Raw genomic sequence first — 24,788 nt, 5'->3', positions numbered from 1 at the left:
CATTGAAAAGGGGGTCGCAGTGTGCCTAGAGAAGTTGGGCCATCAGTCGTGTGGTGTTCGTTGGATCGATCGGAGAGTGAATCGACGCGCGCGAGCCCGCGGGAAAGTGGTAGAATGTTCTCGAAATCATTGAAAAGGGGGTCGCAGTGTGCCTAGAGAAGTTGGGCCATCAGTCGTGTGGTGTTCGTTGGATCGATCGGAGAGTGAATCGACGCGCGCGAGCCCGCGGGAAAGTGGTAGAAAGTTCTCGAAATCATTGAAAAGGGGTCGCAGTGTGCCTAGAGAAGTTGGGCCATCAGTCGTGTGGTGTTCGTTGGATCGATCGGAGAGTGAATCGACGCGCGCGAGCCCGCGGGAAAGTGGTAGAAAGTTCTCGAAATCATTGAAAAGGGGGTCGCAGTGTGCCTAGAGAAGTTGGGCCATCAGTCGTGTGGTGTTCGTTGGATCGATCGGAGAGTGAATCGACGCGCGCGAGCCCGCGGGAAAGTGGTAGAATGTTCTCGAAATCATTGAAAAGGGGGTCGCAGTTTGCCTAGAGAAGTTGGGCCATCAGTCGTGTGGTGTTCGTTGGATCGATCGGAGAGTGAATCGACGCGCGCGAGCCCGCGGGAAAGTGGTAGAATGTTCTCGAAATCATTGAAAAGGGGGTCGCAGTGTGCCCGGAGAAGTTGGGCCATCAGTCGTGTGGTGTTCGTTGGATCGATCGGAGAGTGAATCGACGCGCGCGAGCCCGCGGGAAAGTGGTAGAAAGTTCTCGAAATCATTGAAAAGGGGGTCGCAGTGTGCCTAGAGAAGTTGGGCCATCAGTCGTGTGGTGTTCGTTGGATCGATCGGAGAGTGAATCGACGCGCGCGAGCCCGCGGGAAAGTGGTAGAAAGTTCTCGAAATCATTGAAAAGGGGGTCGCAGTGTGCCTAGAGAAGTTGGGCCATCAGTCGTGTGGTGTTCGTTGGATCGAACGAAGTGTGAATAGGCGCGCGCGAACCCGCGAGAAATAGATCGGGAAAGCATTGAAATAGAGATTCGCGTCGTTGAATTATATGTTATATTTTCATTTCGTTTTGAAAGCCCATCCCATAGCATCGTTGCTCGGATGGCACGCCGGCGGTAAGAAGTTAAACATAATACGCGATTGAGGAATTGATAAGTCCTTCTCAAAGCGTCGCAACTCGGTAGGCAGCGATAATGTTTCATTTTTTGGTCATATCATCTTACAAAAATGAATCCTGATCTATCCTAAATTGTACATCACCGAATAATACGTTTATTCAAAATTCATTTCGTTTTGAAAGTCCTTCCCAAAGCATCGTTGCTCGGATGGCACGCCGGCGGTAAGAAGTAAAACAATACGCGATTGATAAGTCCTTCTCATAGCGTCGTAGCTCGGAAGGCAACGATTGTTTCACTTTCTGGTCATATCATCTACCAAGATGAATCCTGACCTTCCCTTTCCTTCCCCTACTAACACAATTCCCCACTTCCCGTGATGCTTGAAGGAGATGCTGTGGATTCAACGGTCTCATGCGGTGTCAACAGGTATAGAGCGACAAACTCTGTGTCTGATGAGTCTGCAACTTCAACTATCGGACTAACATTCCTACCTTTGTTGAACTGCATCTCCTTGGGGGGGCGCCGGTATTGACTTAAAGCAGAGATCTTCAGGGGTTATACAGTGAGGATGATTAGCTCCCACTATTCATCTGTTGGTTCATTGTGTAACTTCAGCTGATCCGTCAATAACGGAGTAGCAGCTCATTGGCAGTCAACCATGCTCATGCTCATGCTCATGCTCAAACTGAAACATCAGAGCACTTGCTATGCAATTGCGGTGCCTTGATTCAAAGTAGAATTTCAATTTTTGGGAAACGGTCGTGGATAGACCTAGGGGTTCCAAGTTGGCGTGAAAAAAATTCAATTTATAGAAAAATTAAGGATTAAAATTTTGCTTTTTTATCACTTCTCCGACATCAGGAATAATTGTTTGAACATGCTCGCAATTTTTTTATACGGTCGGAAAAATATTATTTTTCTTGAAAAAACTTTCATTCTTAATCACATGATCACCCCTAATTCTGGCTCGATGCCGCCATCATGCGACCGCGTGCTCCGTTTGTTTGTCAACAAAGCTGCAGCTGGATGGTGAGACGAAGTGAGGGGGGAAGAGATTTTGACATTTTTATGCCCGCATCTGACCCGCCGCCTATTTCGTCGGTCACTGAGTCGCCGGTCGTTTCCAGTGAACGTGTCCAGCTAGGAACTGATCGTACAATAACATCTTTTGGAAGGAATAAAAGATAGAAAACGCTTTTTTTATTTTGTAAAATTTGCACAGAACGAGACAAACGTGCAATCGAGTGTGTCTCGGCTAAATCACAGACAACAGACGTAGCGGCTAGAACAAAATAATTTGAAAATCTTGTGTAAAAACATGGCTGCCGCATCCTGCTAATCTACTAGCGCCATCTGTTAGCCTATTGCCACTCTCTAAAGCAGCCATGATGGTTTTCTGAGAAGGTGTGTTTGAAAATGCATCACCTAGAAATATATTAAAAATATATTATTTCAATTTTTCGAAAAAACATGTAAATAGGTAAAGATTACGTTTTTATGCTGTAGTAAATCTACTTAAATAATTAATCAACGCGATTTACGAGCATATGGATGTATTTTTTCCATTTAATTATCGATATTAAAATAAGAGTCTAGCCTGATGCTTTTTTAAACACAGCAACCAAGGCCGCGCTTGAGGCTGTCAAATTCTTGCTGGTTATGTTTATCAACAAAACCTAAAGAGGAGAGCGAAAGAGAAAGGAGACCTGGTGGGAAAACGTTTCTCAGAGGAAAAAAGATGGTTCCGGACCAGAAATGAAACAATCCGGAACTGTCGAAGATGGAGAAACAGCACGTTATGACACGACAAATTGTGAAAGTCATCGGCGCCGTCAGCAAGACCTCGTAAACGTTTTGGCCCCGAACGACCGCATTCCGAAGATTATCTCCGGAACCGACAAACTAGCTTCCACGAACACCTCACCCCTCACCTCCAAGACACCAACCTCTTCAACGCCCTCGAAAACCACACCATCTTCTAGTGCCGACACTTCCGGCGAACCCTCGTCGCCATCTCGAATGTTCCCCCCGGCACGTCAGTTTCCCCCACCGGATATCCAGTTCAAGCGATCCTCCAACCCCCACCCTTCCCCTTCCTATCCTCTTCCGTCAGTGCCAAAGCGGTGTCGTATTTGGTCAAGTAAGGATCAGTAGAGATTAAACCGATGGCCTTGTGCGACTTGTGGTTCTTCAAATGTTACCGGGCGACCGTATTTTCCGAGGGAATCTTGATTGGAACGTCGGTCGTTTGCACACCTTCTCCATAAAGACGCCGTACACCAATCGGCTATCCGTCGGTGCTAAAATCGGTTCAGGAACCAGATTGGCCACTTTGGTTGCCTCACATTTGTCAAGCAGCTGCAAGCGCGAGAGATTTTGCTGAAATCGGCCGAAATCAACTTTTCATCCAGAACAAACGAACAACAAACAAACGTTGAAAACCGACAAATCTTATGGCGAAACGAAAATGACAGTAGGCGGAAAGCGATATTTTGACAGCGGGCAATGTGTCAGGGCAAAGCGACTGCAGCGCCACAAACGGATTGCCACAACTAAAAAACCGTTGCAATGATTTACACAAGGTAAGAATCGAGCCCAAACGTCTGTTGTCTGTGGCTAAATTCACCACCCTTTCTTAGGCTGGCCGACTGATTCCAGCCCTGCATTTGTGGGCCGGATTCCATCTGTCAATCCGTCTGTTGTGATTGCGAAACGGTGTTTATAAATTTTTACCATCTTTTTCGGCTTATCTCAAGGAAATTTGAGTTTTTTCTTTGATTAGCATAAGTTTATAAAACAAAACTGCCCTTAAAATGATGCGCCTCAAGTCTTTGGTGAGTGCCTGCGTGGGAACGGTGAGTAAATCGATGAAGTTTGTGGGGAAAGGCTGATGATGAAAGTGATGATAATTTTCAGCGAAATTTGCACACGTCCGCAAGCCGATTGCTCAATCTGGTTCCCATTGTCGTGGAACAAACCGGCCGCGGTGAACGAGCTTACGACATCTTCTCCCGGCTGTTGAAGGAACGGATCATCTGCCTGATGGGTCCCATTCATGACGATCTTAGCTCGTTAATTGTGGCACAACTTTTGTTCCTCCAGTCGGAAAACGGCACAAAACCCATCCACATGTACATTAACTCACCCGGAGGCAGCGTGACGGCTGGACTGGCCATTTACGACACGATGCAGTACGTGAAACCGCCGGTCGCCACATGGTGCGTTGGCCAGGCCTGTTCCATGGGTTCGCTGCTGTTGGCTGCCGGAGCACCCGGAATGCGTCACTCGTTGCCAAATGCACGGATTATGATTCATCAACCTTCTGGTGGGGCGCAGGGTCAGGCCACCGATATCCAGATTCAAGCGGAAGAGATTCTCAAGCTGAAAAAGCAACTGACTGAAATTTATGCCAAGCATACGAAATCGCCGTACGAAACACTGCTGGCCAAGATGGAACGCGACACATTCCTCAACCCGGAGGAAGCGCAAACGCTGGGCATTATCGACACCGTACTCGAGCATCCGCCGTCGTCCACCGAGGGTTCTTCGTGAGAGCATTTCAAACATAATTTATGTTGAATTTTTCAGATTTTAAATGTAATCCGTAATTCCAGAATAAATCATTAGACACAACTATCGCCCAGCCCAATATATTTCGTAGGATTCCTAAACCATTTCACCGTGCAGTGCATGTCCAGACAGTAAACTTCCCTTTTAACTGAACCTTCCCTGGTGTACAGCCTCAGTCTGCTCTGCCAACGATACCCTTCCAGAGGAAAAGTGGTAAAAAAGTTCAAATCAATCGTCGAATTTTCAAACCTGTTGATTCCCGGCTTGATAGGACAACGCATCGGCGGTTCCATGCCCTTGAAAAACGTCGCCAGCAGAGCTCTTTCGTCGTTGATGTGGTCACAAGCACGTGGCACAGGAATGGTGGTAAAATATTCGCACTTTTTCATATCCATTGAGCAGCGAAAAAGGGCAAGTGTGAGCTAGTAACAAAATAGGATCGGTAAATCACATAAGAGTGATAGGACAGTTAGAATAACACAACGTTTACCTCCAATGAATCTTTAACTTTTTCAGAAACCGTTAAATTGCCGTGAAAATTCACAACGTTGTTGTTCACGGTGAAATTGTGGGATCCGGGAAAATCAATGCTATATTTATCACTCTCCTGATTGGTGCACGTTGCAATTTTCATATCGGCAAACTGTTTAACTCTCTGAAGAAAATTTACAACATTAGTTGACTTTTTTAGGATAACTAATTAAAGAACTACTCACAGCACTGGAGCCAACTGTGAAAAATGTGGCTGCTATTAAAATAAGCAACGTGCTGTAATTAACTTGATGCTTCATGTTCGACTGCGTTGGAGTAAAAACCACGTCATTTTCATGGCCTTTGATTTTATATCTGCATATGGCTTCTAAGCGGTAACGTTTAATTTCGGTAATTGTTTGAATATTACCATTTCCTATAGGTTAGTTTTATTTTTTTTAAATGAAGTCTAACAATTCAATAGGGCTTAACATTCCGTTTGGTCCTTTTGAAATGTTAGAATTGATTTAAAAATTTTGAAAATATTGTTTTCGAAAAGATTGGAAAATTTCACAAATGTTTCATGTTTCAACATTGCAAATCGGACTATTAGTTCGTCGCCGTTGTGCTAACTTGTCATACGTGCATTTTGGGCCAAATTGAGTTAAGGACGCCATTTTGTGCAGCTCATAATGCCTCACCATTTTACCTTCACATATCCTCAAAAGTCGATTTCAATCCTGAGATATTCAACGATATCCGGAAAAAACACCGTGCATCTTGTCACTTTACATATGAAAGTAGTTTCAATCTTGTCACTCCCTGAAAATTGATGTAAGTGTGACAAATGGCCAAAGGTATTTCAGGTTAGAACGCGTTTGACGCACGTACAAGTTAGACTACCGTAAACATTTGTAATTATAATTCGGGACTCCAGCAACCAACTTCAACCAAACTTCGGGACAGTGCACAGAATGGTCAGTCAAACAAAACGTTTTTGTTATTGTTTACATTGCGTGTTTTCGTTTTGTTGATTCAAGGTCAAATATTAAAACGCGTTTTTCTCGGAACGTCGAAATGGCGGTTGCGACAAGACAGCACGACGACGTTGACATTAGACCAAGGATGCCAGATACACAGATTTGTCTGTGTTTCATAGACATTTGAGCTTGTGCCAGACATTTTTTGAGATGCTTAGACTTTTAAAAAACATCATTAAATTATTGTTTTGTAAAAATATCAACCGAAATTTATTTCGCTTGTCTTCAAATGCTCAAAAAGGCAATATCTTATGGATTGCTATGACTGTAATTTGGAATATTTGAATTTTAGACAATTAAACAGACATACAGTCATCCCACATATTCGGAACACCCACAAATTCGGAACACTTTTGTAGTAATTTGTCAATAGGATGCAAAATGCAACTTTTCTGTCGTCCCTGCTATTTTTAGGACCTTTATTTGGACATTCTCTTGCCATTTCACTAGTAAAACTAGTACTTTTTGAGCAAAAAATCTCATTTAAAGACTATTTTATTAAGAGCAGCAAACACTGCCTCCAAATTGCCTGTTCCATGATTGTGGGATGTTATTGTGTCTCCCACAATTGTGGAACACCTGAATTTAACTGATATTTTCACAAAAAAGTTATCAGACCATGTTTAAAACATCACTAAGCTTGAGTTTTATTGGTTTCAGAGTGTGAAATCATTTTTTTTGTAAAAAATATGTACTCCTGGAGAGAAAAAAAAGTTTGTTTACATCGTAAGAAAAAAGTGTTTCGAATTTGTGGATTTCAAGGGACAATGTTTTTCTTTAAAAACTTGATATAAAACGTAAAAATGTACAGCCGGTCTATTCATCAAACGAAAGATCACAAGAAAAGCTTTCAAATGAAGGAAAAACCAAATCATTATGTTCAATTATCGATTTTCTATGATTTGTTGAACATTGGCAGATCTGTAAACTGTTCCGAATATGAGGGATGACTGTACACAAACTTTTTCACAGACATTTTTAGAAAACCATCTGGCATCCCTGCATTAGACATTAGTAATAGAGTTATCTACGTGCGCATGTATTGCGTGTACGTACACGAAAAAGATTGAGGTTAAATTTTGTACCAGCCAGCAAAATCAATGGCGTGGTAGTGTGTGTGAGAGCGGGCTTAGATAACTCTATGGAGTACCCGACGCGATTGGTAGTAAGCAATGTGTTTCTTATGGAGCGAACTGTCAAACTACCACTCGAATCGGGTATTCCATTGGTGGATTGTTTGGTCGAAACTAAGAAAACATCATTTTTCCAGTTTTTAAACCTTTGCATGGCAATATCTCAGCAACTAAGGTTCGTATCAACAAAGTTCAAAAAAGAAAAATATAGAGAATTTTCTCACCCTCTCAAAAATATTTTTTTTTCAAAAGTGGCAAACATGGGCACTAATTTAAAAAAATTGCGACCAATATTTCGACTTTCTGAAAAAAAATCAGTATTGATTCAAAAAATCATAACTCGGTCGAAGATTTTTTGCCCGTTCTGGAAATTTCTAAAAAGTTGGCATTTGGTGACCCCTAAAACATACCAGAAAATGAAAAAAAAAATAAAAATAAAAATAGTGTTTTTTTTGCAAATCAAGTTTTATTGACAAATAAAATAAAAAATCCCAAAAAAATTACTGTGTATATTTTTTTTCAGTGTAGTCCTTATCCCTACCTAAAACTTTGCCGAAGACATAAAATCAATCAAAAAACTTCCTTCAAAAAATACAGATTTTTAAATTTTGAAATATCATTGTTGTATGGACAGCTGCCAAATTTGTATGGAAAATTATATCGACAAACTAATATTGCAAAATGAATTCTTTAGGCATACCGAAGGCACCAAAAAAGTTTCAGCCGAATTAAAAAATACAAAAAAAAATCGAATGACCGAAATCTTAGAGAATTGCTCTTCTATAAAAAATGAAAAATGATTCATTAAAGGGAACATTAGTTATCACAAGTCAAAACAGTTTCCCTTCTTTGAAGAACGCCTACTTTCAGGAGTTTGCAATTCAATGCACTCGTAGGGGAAAGTGGGGCAAGTGTAACAAGCTAAGGAAATCCTCCTTATAACCCATTCAAAACGTTAAAAAATCCAGTTCTTGACTAAGACATTGATAGAACATTTTTTTAAATCCTGTTTTTTAATGTAAAAAATGATTTTAACATTTTTGATTTTCCGTACGTTCTACACAACTAGTGGGGCAAGACCAAAGGGAAATTCCCTTCTGATATTGCGCCAATATGAAGCCAATATTGGAGTCGATATGGTATGCAGCCAAGGAATACTGCGCGAGTATTATGCGCGTATGATATTCACGCTGATATCAGGGTAGATATGACCTCAAATACGACGAATATGGGGTCTATATCGTCAATACGGTATGCAGACAATAAGAATATTATGTGCGTATGATACGCGTATGCAGTATACTCGAAGTGATTAACCCCTAGGGCAAGACGAACAACCCGTTGGGGCAAGAGGAACAATGCATGAAACACCATGTTAATTTGCTAACAATTGAACTGTTATCACTTAGATTCATCAGATTAGAATGTATTTGAAACGTTTCTTTCATGTTTAGATTAGATAATAATATTTACTATAAATTTGATAACTTTTACGAAAAAACAAAATACTGAGATGATAAATAGTACTTTTTGCATAATATCACTGTATTTTGCGTGGACATTTTTTTTTAACTGCTGTTTATCAGTTTTTAAGTAATTTTTTTCATACTAACAATCCATATGGTACACTTCCCCCACCTGAACACTATTTTTTAAAAGCTCTCAACAAAAATAACCCTAATATAAATCATACATCATAATAGGTGCTAGTCATTGGTAGGGACACTACTGATCTAGGAAAAATAGCAAGCTTTATTTTGTACATTCCAAAAATTATAAGAAGACTATGGTTTCGAAAAAAAACTTCATTCAATGTTATGCCCCTTGGCGTTTACGTCGTTTTGGCGGTTATGTGGTAGTAGAATCAAATAATTGCATTGCTAGCAACAATTCCTCATACTGGACACAATCAAAATTGTAAAAATTACGGCCGCACGAGCGATTGTTCCTCTTGTCCCATATGGTCGTCTTGCCCCACCTTCCCCTACATGGCGCAACCAGTTTTGCATAGGAAATTCAAAGTTTTTATTTTTGAAGGGATGTTTCTCGGCAATGGTTTGGTTTAGTTTGAGATCGATTCTTTTGTAAAATTGTCCGGGAAACACGATGGTGATCAAATAAAAAATATATAAAATTAAGGAATGGGTGAAAATCACATTTCAAACCATAAACTGGAAAGAAACAATATTGGAAGGCATTTAAGGGTTGAAATGTTTTTGGTCTACCAAACTTGGGATTTCTGTTAACTATCGATAGATGAACTTCCCTCCAAGTTTGGTCAAAATCGGTGAAGGTCGAGTCCAAAAGTGTTCCCAGTTGACACGAAATGACCCACGTATTATTATGTTAAGGCTGCTATTGATTAGTTTTACTAATAGCAATTAACATCCACGATGTTAGGTTTATTTAATAGCAAACATAAAATTTTAAACCGCAACCTATAGGGGGAGAGGGGGTAATATGCACCCCCGGGACAAAATGCACCCCCTGCTTTTCTCGGTATTTGAAAGAATTTTTCGTGTGGAAAATCATAGAAATTGGAGGCGTAACACTGCAAAACCATGCTGGAAAAATTTGAGCATCGTGGTATAAAAACAGCTTAAGTTATTTGCAAAACTTTAAAATGTTGTGTTTTCATCTAATTTTCAATGAACTTTCATTTTGATTTTTGGACAGTATAAAAAGCATTCATTGTTATTGTAAGTGTTGAGGTATATAGTTTTTGCCATAATCTTCATTATTGTGTAGATAGATGAGTCCAAAAACATCAAAAAATGCATTTTTAAGTAAATTTTCTACAAAAAACGTAGTCGGGGCAAAATGCACCGCAGTGAAGCTCCTTTGTAAAAACAGCGGTGTCATCTAGTGGTGACTAGTGAAAACTGCTTTTAGCCGGTGCATTTTGCCCCATGTTGTGGTGCATTTTGCCCCGTTGTTGTAGTGTATTTTGCCCCAATGTTGCGGTGCATATTGCCCCGCATTGTTGCTTGAAATGAATCAAACATATTTTTAGAAATCTGTTATTTTTAAACAATTTTGAGGTTTTTAATGACTTTTTTCACTTGGATGACGTTGAATAATAGTTATTTATGAACATCTAACGAAATTCTTTCAAAGAAATGCTGTTATGGTTGAGAAATCACAGTTTTCCCTTAAGGGGTGCATATTACCCCCTTTCCCCCTATATTGTTAAGCTTTCTTAACCCACTTCATCGAAGCGTGTCCGGAAAGGCAGTACAGCTCCCGTTTGATGCCCTTCTCCTTGGAGTACAACTTGAGGCTAGCCTGCCAACGGTAGCCCTCGATGGGAAATGCGGTGAAAAATTTCAAATTCATCGTCGAATTCACGAACCGGTACAGGCCCGGCCGTATCGGACACCGCAGGTTCGGTTCCATCGTCCTGAAAAACGACGCCAGCATTCCGTTTTCGTCGTTGATGTACGTACAGATGCGGGACAGGGCGATCGTGTTGAACGGTTCGCACGTTTTCATGTTCATCGTGCACCGGTGGGCGACCACTATGAACTGATGAAGCGGGTAAAGTTTTAAACATATTATTTTGGACTTTTTCTCACCTCCAGTGGTTCCTGAATCACTTCCGTTACGGTAAAGTTTCCGTGCAAACTGACCATGTTGTCCTTGAATGTGTGGTTTATTGCACCAGGAAATTGAATTAGGAATTTTTCGGTGTTTGGATTGGTACACGTGGCCATTTCAATGTCGAAGAACTCCTTGACACGCTGAGATAAGCGGTAAAACTGAGTTACAATGTATGACAACTAAAGTTTGATACTTACAGCGTTCGAAATTATTTGTATGCATAGTAGGAGAATAAACGAAACGAGAATAGAACTGTGAAGCTTTAGAAACATGTTGTACCTTCTATGTGGCACACAAAAATGTGAAAAACTTGGTAACGTGACCGTACCCTTATAATGTGATGTGTGCATTTTAGTGTAATTAAAGCAGCCAAATTAAATCATTTTAAGCATTTCCGTAGCAGGGGAAATTTGCTCGGACATATTTCTGATATTTGAGTTCGAACCATTTGCAAATCTCTAAGTTGAGATCTCCATCATTTGAGTAATGTACCGTGCAATATGTGAATGTGCGACTCAATTATGAATAATTAGATAATTTTGAGTTGTTAAACCGTTATGGTGGAGATCGTGGAAATTTGCAATAAAAGCGGCCACTTTCTCAGTGCTCTTGTGTTCAGTAGTTGTCATTCTTACACACAAGTTTAACACGTGAAATAAATCATAAGAATGTTTAAAGGACAGAACAATATGTTCTGGTTGTTACTGAAAATGTCGTTCTATTTGCATCTTTGCAGTACCATGGTAAGTAAAACTTTAATGTATTGTGTAATACAATGTTACAAACGTTTCCACCAATTACAGCGAGTGAAAGAATTTTACGATTTGAAAATGGCGACCTGCAACGCTTCAAACTCTGATCAGTATGTTCTCGATTTCAAAACATTGAACTATTCGATAAAGAATAATGTGGTTCATTTTTACGGAAATTTCACCGTCACCGAAACAATTCAAGAGCCTTTGGAGGTATAAATGAATTATTTCTTTATCAGCGAAACAGATGCCTTAATCAAACCTTTACAGTTTACCATCATCGCCAATCGATGCTCGCTGGATATGAAGTCCTGTCAGCATTTTGAAACGATCACCCTGTCCCGCATCTGTACGTACATCAACGACGAAAATGGTTTGCTGGCGTCGTTTTTCAAAGGAATCAAACCGACCCCACACTGTCCGATTAAACCGGGCCTGTACACGTTCGAAAACTGTGCGATGAATCTGAAGTTTTTCACCACATTTCCCATCGAAGGATATCGCTGGCAGACTCATCACAAGCTGGCCTTGAAGGGGAAAACTAGCAAGAAGGACTTGTACTGCCTTGCTGGGGATTGCTCCGTCGGGTGGTATGAGAAACCGTAACTTATTTAACGAGTTTAAAATATTTGCTGAGTTAAGTTGCTAATAAATATCAGAAAATTGCTTTAAAATTTTATTATTATTGAAAAAGTATTTTATAGCCTAACCGTCTTTTTCTCGGGTACAGTCATCTCACAAAATCAGAAAACTTTTGTGATAATTTGTCAATAACATGCCAAATGCAGCTTTTCTGTCGACCCTACTATTTTTAGGACCTTCATTTGGCCATTCTCTTGCTATTTCACTATAGTAAAAGTAATACCATTGAACAAAAAACCTCATTTCAAGACTATTTTATCCAGAGCTGCAACACATTGCCTCCAAATTGCCAGTTCCATAATTGTGGGATCTTGTTGTGCCTCCCACAATTGTGGAACACCGGAATTTAACTGATATTTTCACACAAAAAAACGTTATCAGACCATGTATAAAACATCAATAAGCATAAGTTTCATAGGTTTCAGTGTGTGAAGTCATTATTTTGTAAAAATATGTACTCCTGGAGAGAACCAAAGTTTGTTTACATCCGTAAGAAAAGAGTGTTCCGAATTTGTGGATTTCAAAGGTCAATGTTTAAAAAATTATATAAAAAGTAAAAAGTTACAATCGGTCGAAACATCAATGGAAAGATCACAAGAAAAACTTTCGCCGAAGGTAAAAGCAAATCATTATGTTCAACTATCGATTTTCTATGATTTTTCGAACATTGGCCGATCTGTAAACCGTTCCGAATATTTGGAATGACTGTAATTTCATTTAATCCAGCTAATTAATATTCAAAAGTTTGGTAAAGTGTTTCAAAATTCATACTAAAACATTATCTGTCCATCGAAAAAAAAGAAAACTCCGATCATTACTTACAACTTTTCCGAAAACACCAAATTGATCCGTAAATCCTTCTCAAAATACAAATATTAGAATAAATAGGTACTTACAGCAATTCAATTTGAAAAAAAGCATAAACCGAAAAAAAGTTCTCCGTTCGGGGGCAAGATTTTTTTTTGTTTTATTCTCCTTTCAAATAAAATTGCTGCATGTGCACTAGGATGTAACAAAAGTGACTTTTTGGCGAGCATTCAGGGGTTTGTTCCGGTGGGCATACTGAGCCTAAATCCCAAATATGAGCTTGATTGGACGTAACAGGAGCTGGCGCTCCGCCCTTCAATTTTAAATGGGATTTAACCAGTAAAAATACATTTTTTCAAAAATGTCTATTTTTGAGGCACTTTGGCCACCAATGCCTTTACCAAAAACATCACTGGCGTGTAGACCAGATACTTGCGTACTCCAAACTTCAATGTTATATATACCAAAAGATGCGCAAGGATCTGGCCTACACGCTTGTGATGTTTTTGGTTAACGCATTGCACGGCGTCTTTTTCCGAGGGGTAGTATTTTTTGAGAAATAGCAAGAAAACTGTCATATACATATGAAAGTGTGGAACATCCCCGTTCATTTGCGGGGCGAACGAAAATCTTTGGTCGGGAAAAGTCAAAGTTATCCTTATTTGAAGTTTTTGAACTTTTTTCCTATGGGGCCAAATTTCGTCTATTTCAATTTAGTATTGTTATGAGTCTACATAGACATGATTTATGATTCAGATCATATCATTTCATATGGGAAATGATGCAAGGAAAATTTTTCCCGAAGCACGCAAAGTGATTGAAAATAAGGGAAAAAAGTTATAAAGGTTTTATTGAAAATTTGGGAGATTTTCTGATAAAATTGCACACCCCTTTCCCAAAAACCGCAATGTTTTTGATATTCAGATCATTTTTTCGATGAATTCTTTTTTGAGAAATGTTTCTGGAACCCATTGAGTGTATAAATCACTACAGAAAAGTGTAATTGGTTGGGTTTATGCTCAACTGTAAGTCACATTTATGAATTTTGGATTTCAACCGAATCAACATATTTTTGTGTGTTTTGGTTATAAATTGTACCGTTTACACTAAATCACATTTGTATTAGTCTTATTAAAACTCACAAGAGATCTCGTACTTATTTTGAGGTCAGGTGATAATATTGTAAATCAAAATCAAATCAAACCATCTACATTAACGACCCCCGGGTCTTTTGTGGTCTCTATTGCAAGTTTCTGCTCGAACCTAGGAGTCCGAAGGGTTGAATGGGGAGAGCACCCAAACCTCTTTCTACTCCAAGGAACCTTCCACCCCAGTGTTTGAACTGGTAACCTTTGGATTGCGAGTCCAACCGCCGCCAGCGATTCCACCGGAGTAGGCTTGGTTTGGTGTGTTGTTTGTACTTATGGCATGGAGACGACTCCTACACCTGGAATGACTTAACGGCCTAACAACCAAGGCCGGGACCGACATTTTACTTCCTCATCCGATGGAAGGTTGCAGCAGATGGGAATCCAACCCAGAATCATCCGCTTACAAAGCGGACAGCGTAACCATTCGGCCACGCACTGCCACTGTAAATAAAAAGATCAATAATGTGTGTTTTTTAGCAAACATTTTAATTGTTGTATTGTTCGTTGTTTCAAATTTGGATGCTAGACTTGTTTAGTATGTTATGCTCAATTATTTGAGATTAAATTAACCCTCTACAACCTAACCCCGCCTTTAGACGGGCTTCGATCTAAAAAATCGCCAAAAATCAATTTTCCAACCGATTTTTGATCTTTAAAAAAGGATTGGAAAGAAGAACTCTTCAAATTTTAGAAAATTTCAGGGTTGGAAGTTAAACTTGTTTTATGTGACTTTGCCAATGTTTTTAATGATTTGGGTGCTCCAGTAGAAACAGATTTGGTCTAGTAAAATCGGTGTTCTATTCAGACTAAAGTCTTGATCCGCCTCAGTTCACGGTCTGAAGATCATGTTTGGGCTTTCTGGAACTCTGTATAAGCCTGATGGCTCGGCAATTCAGAACAAATCTTCTTTCAATGTACAACAACCATAAAAAGAAATTTAATAAAAAGGAAAAAAAAATCTTTGCAAATGCATTTTTTTTAATTTAAATGCTTGCCATAGTTATTCCACCGGAGGTGTCATTTAAAATTTGTTACAATAAGACATTTAGCCTTACCACTCATTTTAATATGTGTCTTTCCCTAACAGTTATTTTTTCTGTAATCATTTTTGTAATATTATTTGTAATACGTTTCAACAATAAATTTATATGATTGTTTCTTAAAAGTAGTTGCAACTGGGGAATTAAATTGATTGTATCTTAAAATTCAGTTGAATTTCTCCTGCCATCTTAAAAACCTTCCAAAATGTGCCTGCCCCATCGTTGTACGTGAGTTTCAATTTAAGCAGCCTGCAAAGTCCGAGAAATGTGAAATGTTTCCATAATTTTGTGCTAACAATTACAACCATCAGAGGAAAAAAAAAGAATTCTTTTAATGAGAAAAAGCCCCCACCTCGCCCTTCCATTCCGAAATATTAATGATGACTTTTCCCACAGATCATTCACCGCGCGCGTCCATTGCCCTCCATTTCTCGCTTTTTAAAAGGAATCCTGACCATTCCATGTGGTGCGTTTCAGCTTGGCTTCTTTTGGCTTAATTTTCCTAAAAAAGCACTAAAAGACGGTTGCGGGGCTGCATTTGCTTTTGGAAACATCACACGGAATTGGACAATTGCTCTCGTTTTGTCCATCCCCATCCCCGCACAAGTCCCACCACTCCTCGTCTCTCCAACGGGTTCGTTTCTTGCTCACCGGTTCAGGTCCCTTTTTGTAAATCATCATCACGTCAGCCGTTTGATGCATTGCTATGCTCTCTGCTCGGGAAATAAAAGGACTCGGTCCGAAACTGTTCACCGGATGAATTCGAACATTGTGTGGGGAACAGTGCAGCAAGGGGAAGGGAGAGGGAAAACCACTTTCGGAATGGTTGGAAAATTTCCCAATTTTTTTGTGTTGACCGCTCCGTAACCCGCAGTGCGTTGCTATCTGGAATCGTAATTAAACGCATTTATTTATTCCGCCACAAACCGGGGCTGGTCGTCCTGCTGGGCTCGATCTTTGGGGGTTTGTGGTTACAGTTTGGACCGTCTTCTCTCAATTATTGTGCCGTTTTTTTGCTGTTGGGGAGGAGTAATTCAGAGGGCCGAAATATGATAAATATTTTTTTTCCATTATAAAAATACATCATTAAATGCAGAAGTGAAACAATAGTAGTTTATGCAACAAGTTGCAAAAAGAGGATTTTTTCAGCACGAGTCGTACATTTATCCAACGAGGTTCACCGAGTTGGATAAATACGAAGAGTGCTGAAAAAATCAAGTTTTCCAACGAGTTCCATACAACATTTTTTGCAATTCTAAAAAACACACACTGAGTGAAATTTTATGTCAAATTTTCATGTATTTTGTCAATAAATCGTTTAAATCAAAAAAATATTGAAAAGTGTTACTTTTCGAAACAAGTGCTGAAAAGTTCAACTTTTCAGCACCCATTTGAGTGCTGAAAAGTAGAACTTTTCAGCATTTATTTCGAAAAGTGTTGCTACTCGATTCTGTTATTTTTGGTACAGAAAAGTAGGCTATTTCGTCGTTCAAGAATGACAGGAAAAGTAAGTAGTTTCACGACGGAATTGCAAAAAATACATTAAACTTCGAACGTTAGGACAAAAACAAAGGCCAGCAGAGCCAACCAAGACCCCTAAAAAATCCCCCTTCCCTTCCCACGTCTTGTCTTTTAACATCAATCCCTTCCCTACTAACCCAGAGTAGGCCGCGGGTAATCGGCTCCCTTCTCACTAATAGTCAAGGCACGAAATCGAAAAAGGGCTCATTTTCGTGTGTCTAACGGCAAATCATGTAACAGGCCAGGTTTTGATGGATCTAGACTAAATCGACCCCGCTGAGTCCGAAAATCGCGGTCACGAAGCCGAATTCCTTAAGAGCAGCGAGATATTCAAGATGGCGACCAATATGGCGGCTATATACAGAAGTTAACAATATCACAGTATAAAGGTTGTTGACGTGTCGATTTTAACTAATTTTGGACCGCTTAACCCGAATATGACCATGAAAATCGGTCACGGCGACCCAGTAGCGTGTAATCCAAGATGGCGTCCAATATGGCGAAGAGAGAATTTTCAAGTATTTTTAAACAACATGTAACAGGCTTGTGACCGATCAAATTTAACTAATTTCGGGTCGCTGAACCCGAATATGACCATGAAAATCGGTCACGGCGACCCAGGAGCGTATAATCCAAGATGGCGTCCAATATGGCGAATAGTGAATCTTCAAGTATTTTAAACAACATGTAACAGGCTTGTGACCGATCAAATTTAACTAATTTGGGGTCGCTGAACCCGAATATGACCATGAAAATCGGTCACGGCGACCCAGTAGCGTGTTATCCAAGATGGCGTCCAATATGGCGAAGAGAGAATCTTCAAGTATTATTAAACAACATGTAACAGGCTTGTCATGGCGACCCAGGAGCGTGTAATTCAAGATGGCGTCGACAACTTGAAGATTCTCTCTTCGCCATATTGGACGCCATCTTGGATTACACGCTACTGGGTCGCCATGACCGATTTTCATGGTCATATTCGGGTTCAGCGACCCCAAATTAGTTAAATTTGATCGGTCACAAGCCTGTTACATGTTGTTTAAAATACTTGAAGATTCACTATTCGCCATATTGGACGCCATCTTGGATTACACGCTACTGGGTCGCCGTGACCGATTTTCATGGTCATATTCGGGTTCAGCGACCCCAAATTAGTTAAATTTGATTGGTCACAAGCCTGTTACATGGTGTTTAAAAATACTTGAAGATTCACTATTCGCCATATTGGACGCCATCTTGGATCACACGCTCCTGGATCGCCGTGACCGATTTTCATGGTCATATTCGGGTTCAGCGACCCGAAATTAGTTAAAATCGACACGTCGACAACCTTCATACTGTGATATTGTTGACTTCTCTAAATAGCCGCCATATTGGTCGCCATCTTGAATATCTCGCTTCCCTTAAGGAATCGGGCTTCGTGACCGCGATATTCGGACTCAGCAGGGTCGATTTAGCCTAGATCCATCAAAACCTGGCCTGTTACACGATTTGCCGTTAGACATGCTATTTTTGGGTTTTTAGCCTTGACTATAACATTTACACACAAGATCCTCTGTAATTACTTTTAGCTAACAATGTAATTACAAAAACCGACTCGGTCCTAACACGGCCCCTGTACCGAAAAGGATCTATAAAAAAATAATTTTATGAAAAAAAAACTTTGAACGTTATTTTTTGTTAATGCAATTGTTTTAATGTTCCGTTGAACAGAACTGTATTGCAGATTTGATATCTTTGCCATGAAACAACATTATTTCGTTCAATTAGAGCTATCTGATGTCACCGAAAGTAACAAGCAAAATATATAACAATACAAAAAACTTAGTGAATTAAAAATGTCTTCTAGCCAAAATGAGAATTGTTCACCGTTTCAACCCAGAGCCATTTCATATTGTTGATACATCGTATAGTATTTGCTGCCGAAAGGCATCGCAAAGTGTACAGAATAAAAATTAAAATTTTAAATTGCATGAAAACGTTTTTCTCTCGAATTGCCGTTTTCTTTCCCATCCATTTCACCACCACTTTGCGTTGCTCATAGAGTGACAAAGGGGGTCACAAATATTCTTCTTCGGTTTATTTAGGAAGGAATTATCATATATTCATTTCAATAAACTGACAACTTTTTATGTTACATTTTCTGATATAATTAACATCGTTTTTCATGCTTTTTACCCACTATAAATAGACTATAAAAAGACGTGATCGTTTTATCTTGTTGTAAGTCGTTTTTCGTAGTTTAAAAAAAAAAGCGCGTTTGAATGTTTGATCGTGAATAAACAAATACTAGAGCTTACAATAAAATGCAATGCAACAAACACGGTTGGTTTGGCAGACCGTTCTGTGCATTATCCTGAAATGTGTCCATAGCCCAAAATGCAAGTGCGACAAGATAGCCCGATCTCGACGAAATGACGAGCCTCCAACGATTGGAAGTAGCTCTCATCAGTGCATGAACATTTTAAGAAAAATATTTTGGCTTGAATGTTAACGGCTGGCTTGCACGGGCTATTCTGAGACTGGTTCAACTGTCTTCCTTTATTGGACGAACATGGTATTTTTATAAATCCAATATGGGAGAATCATTTGACCTGATTTTGCACGAAAGGCTATCGGAAAGAGCAATCAATCAGACAGATTTGACCTTACATTTATGAAGAGTGAAGTTATTTTGTTTTAACGTACCGTTAGTGGGGGTGACACTGCGGGGTGAGATTGAGTCAATGTGATTTTTACGGGGACATCTTAAGAAGATTTACCTGACCAAATCTCGTTCCTACACAGTAAAAAATAATGTAAATTTGGAACTGTAATTTTGGAAGGTTGAATATTACCTTTTAATGATGTAATTTTACCTCAATTTAGACTGAAAAAGTGACATTACACCAGAAAAGAGGTAAAATTACACATTTTCAGAGGTAAAATTACACATTTATTCAGACATAAAATATGTACCCCTTCCCAGATGTAATATTAACAAGATTTTTTTTTGTGTAGAACAAATCCAGTTATTTAGCAGATGTCTAAAATTGAGATACGTTTATTTTTTGCCACAAATGTCCTCCGGAAAAATATTTTTTTTAAATATTTTTTGGGAATCGTTTGAAAAGTACTCAAACGATTGAAAATCTCTACTTCAAACAATGTAGCATGCCAATACGATTCCCTCGAACAAGCAACGCTATAGGTTGACTTGTTTTTTTACTATATCTTTGTATTTGCGCATCATTTTAGTTTCATTTGTATCAATGTCACTCCCTCCTATTTTAAAACGATTGGCATCTAGGTAGAGTTCATCAAATTCCAACATATTTTGGGAAAATGTTAGTAAACTGTCAAAGAATAATTCTATGTTAAAAGATTTTTAATTTTATTTAAATTATTTTTGTTATTAAGAAATTACGATTGGAGTACTTTCCCACTGACGGTAAACTTAATTTAATACAGTCCAGACTCGATTACCCGAAGTTTCGAACATCCGTATATCGATTGGAGCAATTCCAGCTCAAATCAGGATTTTTTCTGGTGCTTTTGTACCCGACCCTCTCCAATTTCAATGACATGTTATCCTAGGCCTATATAAGCCATTTTTGTGTATATGGAGCCAATTGTACTCGAAAATAACATTTGAGAAGGGCGTAAGGTATTAAAATATTTTTTGTATTTTGTAATTTAAAAATTTCTGTATCTCGAAGCCGTTGCGTCTTATCAAAAAGTGGTCAAAGACAAACTTGTAGGAAATTGGACGAGATTTCCGAAAAAATGCACTGAAACAAAAATACACGCCACATCTATGAAATTTTTTGATTTTTAAGTCTAAAACTTAAATTTAAAGGTGATGTCATGATTTTTTTCATTAAAACTTTTTGAGGAAGTAGCCTAAAATGTTACCAAAAGACTGACGACAAATGCAGGATGGTATGTCTCTCCTAAAAAAATACAAAAATAATTTATTAAAAATGTTTTTTTTTTAAAGTGGTCTAAACGTCATTTTTTTTAAACCGGTAGTGGCAATCAATTTTCCAGACAATTTTACATAAAAGTCTCCATATTGACCATGGTCCTATGTCCAATCCTTGGGAAGATACAGCGGTTTTAAAAATAAAAATGTTGAAAAAACGGGTTCTTTTGTGGTTTTTGGCAATTTCTATATGACAGACTTGGTTTTTCAGTCTCGTAAATATTTTTACCGGAAAGCTCGTCCAATTTCCCATAAGTTTGTCTTTGACAGCATTTCAATTGGATTCAATTGGGCTTACAGATACAAGCTAACTACATTGCTAATAACTGAAAATAGAATATTTTTTTCAGTGTGGTAGAAACCTGGATAGTAAATTTGCTTACGTAAATATAAAAACGAGTCAAATCAAAAAGCTGTCACAGGCAAACTTATGGGAAATTGGACAAGCTTTCCGGTAAAAATATTTACGAGACTGAAAAACCAAGTCTGTCATATAGAGATTGCCAAAAACCACCAAAAAAACCGTTTTTTCAACATTTTTATTTTTAAAACCGCTGTATCTTCCCAAGGATTGGACATAGGACCATGGTCAATATGGAGACTTTTATGTAAAATTGTCTGGAGAATCGATTGCCTTTACCGGTTTTAAATTACTTTGACGTTCAGACCACTTTTAAAAAAACTGTTTTAATAAATGATTTTTATATTTTTTTGGGAGTGTTGAGATTAGGTAGAGTCAGCGTCACTGAATTTCTTTGAGCAAATCTGGGCAACCGTGTTTAGTTGGTGATTAGCTAAAACTTTATTTAATTCATTAGTTGGATACAATCATAGTAGAAGCTTTACTTACAATTTTACAGTATGCGAATTACTTTTTAACCAACTTCTACGTTAATTCTCAAATGGCATCGGCTTGGCCGGATCTTTGTCGTACTTGTGATTTCTGGTCGTTTCTTTTGCCTTTCTATCGATCTTCTTTTTCCTACTTTTTACTTCTCCTTTCTACATTTCCAATAGTTGGTAATGCCCTTAAGAAAGATTTGTTCCCACTCGGCTAAACCTGTAGTGGAACGTTATTCTCGTCGCAACATTCTCCCCCCGGTAATACGACCTGGAGGAGTGTTACAAAGAAACTTATTTGCTAGAGAATAATTATTGAACAAGCGTCTTGTTCCCATATACACACCACCCTAATGCACAGCTGAAAGCTATTGGTTCTCCTACTTTCCCTGCACGCACTTCTGTTGGTGCTGTTAGGTGTGTGTTGGTCAGTCCAATCAGTAGGCGCGGCCTAGCATGTTGGTAACCTTTATATCTGTTTCCCTCAAGTGACAAAATGTTTGCTTCAATTTCTTTGCACTAATGCTTTGCTTAGGCATGCAAAGTTTCGTTTGAGTATGTACGTTAAACAATGAATATTTTTTGGTTTCATTAATACCCGAGATTTGAAAACCCATGGTCCGAGAATTGGTATTCTGAGCTTTCGTCCCATCCACCCACTGCATACTGAAGTCTTCAACTGGACCGTCAAGCTGTAACTCTTCAGCTAGACTGCTTTCCACCATCGTCGCTGTTGATCCTCGTCGATAAACGCATACGTGTCCACTGTCTTAGATTTCCCGTACAATCGTACCGGAACATATTTCAGACCAGCAGAAATCTCCGTTTTCGACGACGTGAAACATGCTCCAGATGTCGAAGGTGGATTCTGCAGCGCTGTATGCAGTAGTCGATGATGTTTCAGACCGCATCCCTCAATTCCACAAGCTGTAGCGGTCTTGCAGGGCCACGGCAGATGTCTGTTCAGGCAGCTAGGGCACAGCTGCGCTCTGTTTACGTTGTCCCAGCGTTCACTGACCGGCATTGTTTTGAACACTGCACAGTACTGAGACCGATGTCCGTTTTCGTCACAGATTAGACATCGATTATTCCTCTCTCGGCGGCTCAATCGCGAATCCACCTCCGGTACTTGATCTCTTGCTGCGTCACTTTCACAACAATGAGCATCCTCGCGTTCTAGGGGTATCTCACGAGTTACAGTGGTGACCATTGTGGAGGTAACTTGGCTGGCTGCTACGACGATCTCGTACATGAAGGCACTGAAGCTCGCAATGTTCACCACACCAAGAAGTTGTTTGTGAGTGGCCCATCTTAGTTTCATATGTGTTGGTAATTTAGAAACCATCTCTTGCAGCAGACATGGGTTGTTTAGATGGTCGTGAAGTCCAGCAGCCACAATATGATCTGCCAAGTTTTGCACTGCTAGCCCAAAATGTATTAGTGAGTTGAGGTCCTCACTTTCAGGGGCTTGTATGCGGCGAATTTGTGATAGTAAAGTTGATATCAACAAATCTGGCCTACCGAACAGTAACTTCAAGGTGGAGATCACTTGAGGAACACACTTCGGCAGCAGAAGCTTACTACTCACAGACTGGAGAGCTGGACCTTCGAGGCAACGCTGTAACCGAATCAAATTTTCAACGTTGCTGAAACCACAGGCTTCCGTGGAGTTGTTGTAGCTGCTAATAAATATCGGCCAGTCTTCGGGTCTACCACTAAACTTGGGCAAATCAGATGGGATGACCTGACGCGCAAACATCTGTTGAAGATGATCCTCAGTGTGTACTTTTGTTGGCGATTGCTGAACAGCATACAACCTGGTAAACTCGTCTCTCAGCGCTGCGCATAACATCTGGGCTTCCCCGACCGATGATGTCGAAGAAAAAGTGTCCACCAGAGTTTTAGTTTTCCCTTGTATCGTGTCCAACTGAGTTTGTAGAACAGCGAACTTCTTCCGCAAATTCCTCTTTTCCACAACAATCTCTTCCTCCAGCTTCCGTAGGTCCAGAACAGTGAGCATCAGCGGTCCATATTGACACATTACGGCGGAACATTCCTCGCAGAACCATTCCGGGTTAGGTGTGGAATTGTTCCTACTCAAGCAGCCTGCATGGTAGCGTGAATCACACTGCAAACACGTAAGAAAATCTGCACGATTTGCCAGCACCGGTTCGTTGCACTTTTTGCAGTTGAACTCCATCGTTGAGTTGCAAATTCCGCAGGAGTTTGTAAAATTTTTTAGTGTTGAGATTAGGTAGAGTCAGCGTCACTGAATTTCTTTGAGCAAATCTGGGCAACCGTGTTTAGTTGGTGATTAGCTAAAACTTTATTTAATTCATTAGTTGGATACAATTATAGTAGAAGCTTTACTTACAATTTTACAGTATGCGAATTACTTTTTAACCAACTTCTACGTTAATTCTCAAATGGCATCGGCTTGGCCGGATCTTTGTCGTACTTGTGATTTCTGGTCGTTTCTTTTGCCTTTCTATCGATCTTCTTTTTCCTACTTTTTACTTCTCCTTTCTACATTTCCAATAGTTGGTAATGCCCTTAAGAAAGATTTGTTCCCACTCGGCTAAACCTGTAGTGGAACGTTATTCTCGTCGCAACAGGGAGAGACATATAACTTCCTGCCTTTTTCGTCAGTCTTTTGGTAACATTTTAGGCTTTTTCCTCCAAAATTTTGAACGAACAAAAATCGTGACATCACCTTTAAATTTAAGTTTTAGACTTAAAAATCAAAAAATATCATAGATGTGGCGTGTATTTTTGTTTCAAGTTTTTCTTTGACCACTTTTTGATACGACGCAACGGCTTCGAGATGCAGTAATTTTTAAATTACAAAATACAAACATATAAATACCTTACGCCCTTCTCAAATGTTATTTTCGAGTATAATTGGCTCCATATACACAAAAATGGCTTATATAGGCCTAGGATAACATGTCTACAAACTTTCATTGAAATTGGAGAGGGTCGGGTACAAAAGCACCAGAAAAATCCTGACTTGAGCTGGAATTGCTCATTATCCAAAGGTTTGAACGGGACTGCGAACAATCGAATTATGAACAAAAAGCATGTTTTTTTTTCGTTTTTCTCGATTATCTTATTTTTAACAACAAAATCGAGTTCTGCAACCCTTTTT

At 39.4% G+C, this 24,788-nt stretch overlaps 4 protein-coding genes and 1 long non-coding RNA gene across 5 annotated transcripts; 2 read left to right on the top strand and 3 right to left on the bottom strand.

Annotated features, from left to right (window-relative positions):
- Positions 1-3,798: 3,798 nt before the first annotated feature.
- Positions 3,799-4,746, top strand: LOC6043227 (ATP-dependent Clp protease proteolytic subunit, mitochondrial). Its single transcript, XM_001857680.2, has 2 exons — positions 3,799-3,964; positions 4,026-4,746. Exons 1-2 carry the CDS (start codon positions 3,923-3,925, stop codon positions 4,659-4,661), a joined length of 678 nt encoding a protein of 225 aa, XP_001857723.2. The 5' UTR covers positions 3,799-3,922; the 3' UTR covers positions 4,662-4,746.
- A 5,766-nt stretch (positions 4,747-10,512) lies between these two features.
- LOC6043226 lies at positions 10,513-11,195 on the bottom strand. Its single transcript, XM_001857677.2, has 3 exons — positions 11,121-11,195; positions 10,899-11,063; positions 10,513-10,848 (listed from the first exon to the last, which is right to left on the bottom strand). The coding sequence occupies exons 1-3, from the start codon at positions 11,193-11,195 to the stop codon at positions 10,513-10,515; spliced, it is 576 nt and encodes a 191-aa protein (XP_001857720.2).
- Positions 11,196-11,556: 361 nt separating this feature from the next.
- LOC6043225 lies at positions 11,557-12,288 on the top strand. The gene is made up of 3 exons (XM_001857673.2): positions 11,557-11,666; positions 11,727-11,888; positions 11,946-12,288. The coding sequence occupies exons 1-3, from the start codon at positions 11,592-11,594 to the stop codon at positions 12,279-12,281; spliced, it is 573 nt and encodes a 190-aa protein (XP_001857716.2). The 5' UTR covers positions 11,557-11,591; the 3' UTR covers positions 12,282-12,288.
- A 9,228-nt stretch (positions 12,289-21,516) lies between these two features.
- LOC119767867 lies at positions 21,517-21,909 on the bottom strand. Its single transcript, XR_005277753.1, has 2 exons — positions 21,651-21,909; positions 21,517-21,600 (listed from the first exon to the last, which is right to left on the bottom strand). It is a non-coding gene; the product is annotated as an uncharacterized LOC119767867 (long non-coding RNA).
- Positions 21,910-22,346: 437 nt separating this feature from the next.
- Positions 22,347-24,249, bottom strand: LOC119766344. The gene is made up of 2 exons (XM_038250834.1): positions 24,015-24,249; positions 22,347-23,964 (listed from the first exon to the last, which is right to left on the bottom strand). Exon 2 carries the CDS (start codon positions 23,838-23,840, stop codon positions 22,347-22,349), a length of 1,494 nt encoding a protein of 497 aa, XP_038106762.1. The 5' UTR covers positions 23,841-23,964; positions 24,015-24,249.
- Between the last annotated feature and the right edge of the window lie 539 nt (positions 24,250-24,788).

The sequence above is a fragment of the Culex quinquefasciatus genome, chromosome 2 (genome assembly GCF_015732765.1).
Source record: "Culex quinquefasciatus strain JHB chromosome 2, VPISU_Cqui_1.0_pri_paternal, whole genome shotgun sequence".
Taxonomy (NCBI): Eukaryota; Metazoa; Arthropoda; class Insecta; order Diptera; family Culicidae; genus Culex; species Culex quinquefasciatus.
This window is presented reverse-complemented; position numbering and strand designations above follow the sequence as displayed.

Bases quoted from the DNA above. Each gene is read 5' to 3' on its own strand.
- LOC6043226 (XM_001857677.2), bottom strand. From the start codon at position 11,195: ATGTTTCTAAAGCTTCACAGTTCTATTCTCGTTTCGTTTATTCTCCTA. The intron at 11,064-11,120 runs GTAAGTATCAAA...CGCTTATCTCAG, and splicing joins TACAAATAATTTCGAACGCT to CGTGTCAAGGAGTTCTTCGA. The intron at 10,849-10,898 runs GTGAGAAAAAGT...CCGCTTCATCAG, and splicing joins TGATTCAGGAACCACTGGAG to TTCATAGTGGTCGCCCACCG.
- LOC6043227 (XM_001857680.2), top strand. From the start codon at position 3,923: ATGATGCGCCTCAAGTCTTTGGTGAGTGCCTGCGTGGGAACG. The intron at 3,965-4,025 runs GTGAGTAAATCG...GATAATTTTCAG, and splicing joins TGAGTGCCTGCGTGGGAACG to CGAAATTTGCACACGTCCGC.
- LOC119766344 (XM_038250834.1), bottom strand. From the start codon at position 23,840: ATGGAGTTCAACTGCAAAAAGTGCAACGAACCGGTGCTGGCAAATCGT.
- LOC6043225 (XM_001857673.2), top strand. From the start codon at position 11,592: ATGTTTAAAGGACAGAACAATATGTTCTGGTTGTTACTGAAAATGTCG. The intron at 11,667-11,726 runs GTAAGTAAAACT...CACCAATTACAG, and splicing joins TGCATCTTTGCAGTACCATG to CGAGTGAAAGAATTTTACGA. The intron at 11,889-11,945 runs GTATAAATGAAT...AAACCTTTACAG, and splicing joins CAATTCAAGAGCCTTTGGAG to TTTACCATCATCGCCAATCG.